This window comes from Empidonax traillii, unplaced genomic scaffold (assembly GCF_003031625.1).
Source record: "Empidonax traillii isolate 1590-97213 ecotype Southwest subspecies unplaced genomic scaffold, ASM303162v1 scaffold222:size850627, whole genome shotgun sequence".
NCBI classification, from domain to species: Eukaryota; Metazoa; Chordata; class Aves; order Passeriformes; family Tyrannidae; genus Empidonax; species Empidonax traillii.
Window position 1 is genome coordinate 809,551 of NW_020955415.1, and position 8,410 is coordinate 817,960.

Here is an 8,410-nt window from a genome sequence, read left to right on the forward strand (position 1 = left end):
AACCCAAGCAAACACGGTGGCTGCAGTTCTGCCAGTCTGAAACTTACAATCCTGAATGCCATAGAGTAAAGAGTTCTGGTACAAACCAACCTCGCACTTCAAGAAACTCCCATTTTAGAGTGCCATTCCACAGAATAGCAACTCCAGTGTAGAAGGTCTAAAAGGTTTCAAAGACCAGACTAATTTTTTACTTATTTATTTATTTATTTTTATGCTAGTACAACCTCTATATCATGTACTCTTGACAAAGACAAGAAAAATCACATGTGCTTATCCCTGTCAAGACCAGAACTGATCTGCTAGGTAATCTGACAGGGATAGAACCAAGAACTATTACTGTTAAAAATTTAAAGAAAGCAGAAGTTAGGGAGAGTGATAAGCAACAATACTAAAAAAATTTTTAAAAAAATCCTCAAATTATACCTTTACTTTCACATGGAGCTGACAATCTTCACCTCTAAGGAACACTATCATATCTATTACCACTTAATATGAAATCATCCCTTGCAATACAAAATGATCTCCAGAAAAACCTATTTTACAATTTAATATAGATACTTCTAATATGCCATTTAAGGAGTGCTTTCCTCCTCCATCCTCAACTTCATCACCCTTCTTCTCAGAATAGCTACCTACAGTTAAGGCAAAAGCAACACTCAGTGAAGCACTGGCCACTCCAGAGGACCCAGCCAAAGCACATACAAGTTTAAGATGTGAAAATATGAACATTACCAATATATGCTTGGTATTTGATAAAGAAATAGATTTATTTATAAGAGGTTCTTAAATACTTATTTTACCCATCAGATAGAGAAAATCTCACTGGAATGCTTCTGATTTTTTACCGAGGTTTGAGTTTTTGAGGCTATCAATTAACATCAAAGTCATAAAACCTTTTTTATATGTCACCCACACCAATCACAGTTTTACACTTTCTCAAAAATCAAATTTGATTTTAGTGAGGCAACTAGCTGTATACAGAACAAAATATATCTGTATTTCATGAGTATTCTCCTCTCACTGAAATGTAGAGGCAAAATGTGAAGTCCATAATTCTCTCTAAAAAGCTTATAATTGATTTTTATTAAATTAGCACACACAGCATGTGTAATCTGATAGGAAAGACAAGCATTAATATCTTAATAACCCTCTAATAAACTGCTCATTTCCTCATCCTGGAACTGATTATTCACTAGAGGCATTCTCCACTCTTCTGCCTCTTCTGAGGGATCCAGAAGACTGGATCCAGAGGAGGGGATCCAGAAGAGTGTCCATTGTTAGAAATAAGACATCGGGACAGTTGGTCTGGGTCAGTATGGTTCTTCTGTAGTAAATCTTATAGTGAATCAATGCACTGACAATCAACTCCACCCAACAACTAATGTCACTCTCCAGCTGAGAACCTGCTAAGCTCCAGGGGGCATCACATACAGGAAATGTAAGGATAAAACATCAATGCCATTGCAGGTGGGATGGACATTGGGAGCTTTCAAACATCCAGCAGCCACACAGCCTGTTCAGAAATTCTCCAATGCTTTAGTACAGCTTGAATAAAGGTAAAGAAAAAAGAGGTACCAACAGTTTACAAGCACACTACACACTCAGCAATGATGACAGCAGTCAGTCAGGAGAGGAGTTAAAATTATGCATGTGGGGAGGGAGACGAGTCCTCCAGCACTTACATTTGATAGAATCGCTTATTTAGTGCTCAATGAATTGCTCTGCAAGAATACAAACGCAGCCTGGAAGCAAAGCACTTCTCCAATGGCAAAGTTTCTCAGTCAGGGAAGTGTTTAGACTTGGCAGCTCATACAGGCTATTGGCAAAGTTTTGTACTGAACTGTGTGTTTGTGTACCTTCACACTGAGATTCTGAAAATAAGCAACTTATGGGACACTATGATTTCTTCAAATATTTTAAGGCAAAAAACCCTGTGTGCTTTAAAATTGTAAACTCATACATTGAATAAGGCATGAGATTTATAGTAGGGATAGAATAAACTACTTTCACACTTCTGTAGCTCATCAGCTTCAAGAGCATACAATTCCCAGCCAAAGATTTCTAATGCAGTCTATTTTAATGAAAAGAAGTGAAACTATGTTTGTTTTCCTTGCAACTACTATTTGCAATGGGTTTAGCTTCCTGAGGGAAAAATACAACTACCAAAGAGGTTCTAAATACACTTTTAAACACTAAGGACCTAAAATTTCTTATAGTAAACTGAATCACAATTATTGTCTCTGGACTTGGACACAAGTCCTCAAGTAATTAAATTCAGTGATTTACAATCTACATGATTTTTGATGTATCACTGCTGCTGAGATGGCAAACTACAAACCACTCAGTGACTCAAAACACTTTAGTGGGGGGGGGGAAGGGGGGGGGAAATCCCAAACGCCCCAAACATTTTTTATTAAGCTTTTCCCCAGTGAAGTTTGTACATATTTGTGAATTACTAACAAAGTAAAACATAAAGGATTTAGGAATGACATTACTTAGGGTGTCAACATACTTCAGTGCTTAGTAGGTTCTAGAAATTTTGCCATCCAAGTATAAATAGAGTTCAAACAGAAAATAAGAAATTTGTGTGTTTACCCTGGACTTGTCACAGTCTTTTCTCTCACCTCTCACCAGGTTAAGTACAAAAAGCAATGTACAAGCATGCAGAAATCCAGCTTTATTGCTGGACAAGTGGGGCACCTAGATGGAGCACCTAAACAGAGACAGGGGTTTGGACTTTGGGGCTTTTTTGTTTGTTGGATTTTTTGGTTTGTTTAAATCCAAAAATTATTTTTTCTTACATCTATTTTTAAAGATGTCTGAGTATAAATGTTTCCATGTAAAATTTTCAACTTTTCTGAGAAAAGGAATGCATATTTAAGGATGCAAGCCCCAAGTTTCCACATATTGCAGCATACTTTTTTACCTGCTGGACAGGCCATCTGTCTTAAGACACTCTGAAAACATAATTCACCTTATTTTTTCTACGAGTCACTGCTAGATACCATTACTTAGTACTTACAGTCTACTTTTGCCAATAGGACTATTAAAACTGGCACTATATCCAAAAGAAAATGCTGATCCTGAGAAATTGCAACTCCTTAACAGGGCCCAGGAGGTAGCAGAAAGTTCTGGCACCTTGCAGAACTGCAAACAATCCCTGTACTTCAGAATCATTAAAGGAGATATTTTATCTACTTCTAATTAAATTCTCAGCAACCTGATGATTGTTTAACAGCCTTGGCAATAGAAAGTGAACTGGAAGTACCAGCTTCCATCCATGCAGGGAGGCCAGGAGCTATCAAACTGGCAACCATGATGGCAGTACTGAACATATTTGAACTTTGTGCATATATATGGCAGTGAAATAAATACACATTAGGGTGTGTCTATATATATATATTAGGGTGTAATACTTTCACATCGACAAAAAAAAAAAAAAAATCACCTGTTTCAGTCAGAAAACTGGATTACCTATTCTTCACCAGACTAGGACCAAATTTTCCTCACAGGCACTAAGACCAGATTTTTCAGCCGAGCATTTCTAACACTGAATTCTCTCCACTGGGTAGATGTGGCTGGTGATGAACAACTATTTTTTCCTGCTCTATGGTATGTATGTGCTATACTACAGTTTAGAAGGTGTGAAAGTATAAAGCCTAATCCAGGAAGAGCATGGAGCTAACCCACAAAGGTTGCAGGCTTGATTCTCATTCACTTAAGAGCTGGACTCGGTGATCTTTGTGTGTCTCTTCCAATTCAGAATATTCTGTAACTCCTGTATGCTGTAACTTAAAATTAAGCAAAACCCTTCCTCTTAAGCGCCTCATCTGACCCACCCTTAAGGTATGGTGTTCAGAGGCAAGATGTATGATGTGTGAGAGGAAAACAGTAGCAATGAGCCTGTCCCTGACTGCCCTTTATTTTAGAACAAGCTTCATTTTATTTCTTAAAACCAGGTGGGTTTTCTGTTAGGTTGGCCTTTCTGGTTATGCTGAATCACACTTTTTCTGTGAATATTACAGCTGCTTAAAAGCAACCCAGCTGTAAAAGCAAAAAAGCTCTCCTTGGTTTCTTCTTGAGAGTTTTACAGTTTGGTTAATTTTCCTTTAACCTGACCTCAGGAGACCTTCTCAGGCATACACACATACATACACACAGAGACACATAAGAGCCTCTAAGGAAACTCTGTAGTCAAGCACCAAGACTAATAAAAGCACTATTCATCTAACTAATATATGGACCTTTTAGTGATGAGTCAACCTCTCCAATAAAACTAGAAACAGTTTTTTGTCAATTTATCCAACTCAGAAATAAGCAAAATGACTGTATACACATTCTAATGCAGATGTAATGGTACTCTGACTTACACAGCTAATGTGCAAGGTGAAATTTGGGGCTAAGGGTCTGACCAAAGTTTGATGTCCGCGGTGTGGTTTATGATTTACCTTTTTGACTATTTTTCATTTTGGCAGAAAATTCAGAGCTTGTCATGCCAATTTAACTATTATACTATCTGAACTTTGCATCTTTATAAGTTGCACAAACACCTACTCGGCTTTATTTTTTCCAGATTAGTCTTACACGTTTAGAAAGTTCCATCAAGCTGAATTACCATTCTTAAGCAAACTGGAGATGTGACAAAAAGGTTTTGCTGTGCTATGGCATCTCTTAAAAAAGCTGGCTGCATTCGCTGATGCAGAGCAGGGAGGAAACTGCAGTGGCATGTTACAGCTCCAAGAGGAATAGGAGCGATAAAACCCATTTTCCACCTGCCAGGGGAAAAAAGGTTGGACAGCACGAATAGCGGGGGTTGCCCGCAGGAAAGGGGATGGGGTATCCGTGGGAAAGAGGACTGGAAAAGAAGGAGGGTACCAGGAAAAGAGGAGCACGGCAGCAGGAACTCGCATCAGAGCGGCTTAACTTTCAGCAGCATCCTCCTCCTCCCCGGGCTGCTGCTTCCCCCTCCCCTCTCCGGAGGGCACAGAGGGGATGTTTCCGCGCCCCGGGGCCGGCTCTGCGGGGGTGGTCGGGGCGCTGGCCGCCCCCCGCCGCCCCGAGGGAAGAGGAAGCGGCGCCGGGCCCGCAGGAAGTGCCGCTGCCCCGCACTCGCCGCCCCCGGCCCGGCCCGGCCCGGCGGCCGCTGTGCGGGGGCGGCCCGGGCGCTCGGCGGGCGCAGCGCCCTGACAGGTGGCAGCGGCGAGAGGCCTCCGGCTCCGCGGGCAGCGCCCGGCAGGATCGCCCGGCACCCGCGGCGGGCCGCGGCGAGGGCTCGGGCTGCCGCCTCCCCTCCGCCCAGCGGCGCACCTGCCCTGCCCACCCCTACCTTGTTGAGGTGGGGGTCGCGGAGCACCTCGTAGCCCCTCTTCATGGTGAGCTGCAGGGGCCGGCCGGCGTTCTGCCTGCTCTCGGCTGCCTTCCCTGCTTGCATGGCGCGGCGCGGCGGGGCTCGCTGCCGTCAGGTCTCTGCGGGAGCGGAGGCGAAGTGACGGCTCCTCCTGCCGAGGTGACCGCCCGGCGGGGTGGGATGATCCTGCCGGGAGGAGGGAGGGAGAGAGGGAGGGGGCAGAGCCAGGGCGAGACGCCGCCACCGGGAGAGGGTCACCGGGGCGCCGCTGAGTCACCGGCAGCTCCGCGCACACCCGGGCGGCCGCCCAGGTGCGGGGGGAGGGGGGGCGCAGCGGTGCGGACCCGCGGCCCTGCCCGCCGGTGCAGGGGGTGCGGGCTGCGCTGCCTCTTAGCGCTGCAGAGAACCGCTCGGGGCCGCCCTGAGGAACAGGCCGGTCTGCGATCACCTGCTGAGGGGGAATCGCAGCCGCGGGTCTCCCTCGTCACTCCGCGTTTGGCGCAGGAGCCGCGGTACCCAAGCGGGGAAGCGCCGCGGAGCATTGTCAGCACCGCGCCGTGACACAGCCCGGCCGCGACCCCGCGCCCCAGCTGGGCCCCCTGGGTGCGGCCACACGCAGGAGCTGGGCCTCTGCGCTCGAACAACAGTCGAGTTTCACTTTCCTTCTGCAATTTAAATGGCCATGCAATCCAATCTTTCCCGAAGGGGACAGGCTGCATAGCTTCGTACGATCAAGAGCAAATGTTTGATGTAATTAGCTGTGTGTTGGCTTCAGCTGTGGTGGTTGGGGTTATGCCTGGTCAGGATGGAGAGCACTGGAGCAGAGCAGGTGTTCAGCTGGTTTGTACTGCTAGCTCTAACATTTGTTTGCAATATGTTCTGAAATTCTTTGCATACAGCCCCTTGTTTACAGTATGACTGTGGCTTTATTCCTCTATATTCATGTATGTAAGCAAAGATAATTTCCATATGAATGCCATAGTCCTTGTGGAGAAATTATGCTTCTTGAAATGTGTGACTAGAAGATTAATTTAGAAGAGTTTGGTTTCTGTTGTCAAGTAGCAATGAACAGATCAAAATTTTGTGGCTCTTTCAAGCTTACTCTTCACATTTAATCCATAGGCCTTGTATCTGTATAATTATTTCACATTTTATTAAAAAAAAAAAAAAAAAGCTCCCACAGAATCTGGCTTTTCCTGAACTTTCTGTTAAGTAGCTCTTAAAATTTTGTTTGCAGTTAGCTGACAAAGGAAAGTTGGAAGGGTTCCAAGTCTCTATTTCTGGAAACTTGATTTCCAAGTCAGCACAAAATTCAGTAAATAAACTTCTCCCTTGCTCCATCATCTCAGTATTACAGAAAGCAGTAAACTAAAACTAGAAAGTTTCTTCAAAACTTTAAACCTGGAGCCTTTCTGACTAAGATATCCAGCCTTCCTTGGATTTGTCTGGATAGCTAAATACCTGCTTACCCAGCCAAGTCCTAATTATTACCATCAATAGGTATTAGGGATAAGGGGAGGGGGGGGGCGGGCAGGGTGTAGCATTGCAGGTCTTTCTTAGTTACAAAATTGAAAAGCAACATAGAAACACCTTTTTTCTTTTCCTTGTGGCTGCACTGAAACCGTTTTGATAGAATGCTGACCTGATGCAATATTTTATCTTCATGTTGCAACACTGTCTATAAAAAAAAATCTCTTTGATTTATGCCAAAAGTCACTGCAATCACTGTGAGTACCTGCTCAGAGGTCTGACCCATGCTAAGCACTTGTCCTGACTTGCCCTGCACCGGTTACAAAAGGTATGTAATGAAACAGCTAATTAAAGTGAAGTTCACTGGGATATATACATATTTTTTATGTAATCAGGCTTCAGAAACCGTTTACTATTGTGCTTTAAATACAAATTTACTCCTCCTTCCTAAAAATACAATTTATTTCTCTTTGTTATCTTCAAACACTAATAAAAACTAAATCATAACTATCTACTGAGATAAATGAATTGTAAGAATGGCAGCAGACCTTTTCAGCTCAAAAGGAAGACCAAAAAACCAAGGAAAAGTAATGTCTCCTGTCACCTGTAGAATCTTCCACTTAAGGCCCGAAACATTTTATCACGTAATGGGATTAGTACAGATTTATTTGTCTGAGTCTGCTGCTAGTGATTGCTTTTCTTCCTAGTCTTTATACCCTCCTGCAAATTTTGTTGAGCATTTGTACTGCATTTGCAGAGAATCTCTGAGCAAGAGAACTTTTAGAATGGCTCTTCCAGGACCTCACAATATTTGAACTGCAAAAATAGTTCAGAATAATCCAGAAGGGTAATGTTCAGCAGTTACATATGCAGTCAGAGGTCATTATTCCAAAACAGGACTGCATCGCATAATAAGGCTGTATTACAGGACTATAAATAAATCTTTTGTAAGTGGCCAAATTATTTGTAATGGCTGTGTACCTGATACAGGTGTTTTTGTAAATATTAGCCCACATTCACATTATTAGAGAGCATCATACATTATCAACGTGTTTCTGACAGAAAATACAATGGCTTTGCCCTTCTGGCAGGCACCTAATTATTTTTCTCAAATGGTTTCTATATGGCACACTTTAAAAAATTCTACTCATGATGTTTCGTAAGTGCGTATGATTTCCTCCCACACCTGTACTTCTTGTCTCCCTCAAATCTCCTCAGATGTACTAAAGATATATGAAAAGCTCTACTTGAAATAGTCCTAGGAAAAGACTAGAAGGAACACTTAGGGTGCGATTTAACCCCAGCCAGCAACTAAGTATTATACAGCTGCTCACTCGCTCCCTGCACTGGTGGGGTGGGAAGGAGAACTGGGAAAAGGTAAAACCCAGGGGCTGAGATAAGAAAAGATTGATAATCAAAGCAAAGTAAAATATAATCTAATAATAGTAATTAAAAGGGAGGTAACAAAAAGGGAGGGATAAAGCCTAGAAAAAACAAGTGATACACAAGACAATTGCTCACCACTTACTGAACAAAGCCCAGCCTGTTCCTGAGCAGCAATCAGCTCCTCCCAGTTTATATACTGGGCATGAC

At 43.1% G+C, this 8,410-nt stretch overlaps 1 protein-coding gene across 2 annotated transcripts in view; it reads right to left on the bottom strand.

Moving 5' to 3' along the window:
• Positions 1 to 5,529, bottom strand: part of ME1 (malic enzyme 1) — a 164,305-nt gene extending 158,776 nt beyond the window's left edge. The window contains exon 1 of one of the 2 annotated variants that reach the window (XM_027887801.1): positions 5,327 to 5,525. In XM_027887801.1, coding sequence (XP_027743602.1) covers positions 5,327 to 5,431 — 105 coding nt within the window. In that variant the 5' untranslated portion in view covers positions 5,432 to 5,525. Of the gene's footprint in view, positions 1 to 5,326 lie in introns of both variants that reach the window. The other variant, XM_027887802.1, reaches the window with a different exon arrangement.
• Between the last annotated feature and the right edge of the window lie 2,881 nt (positions 5,530 to 8,410).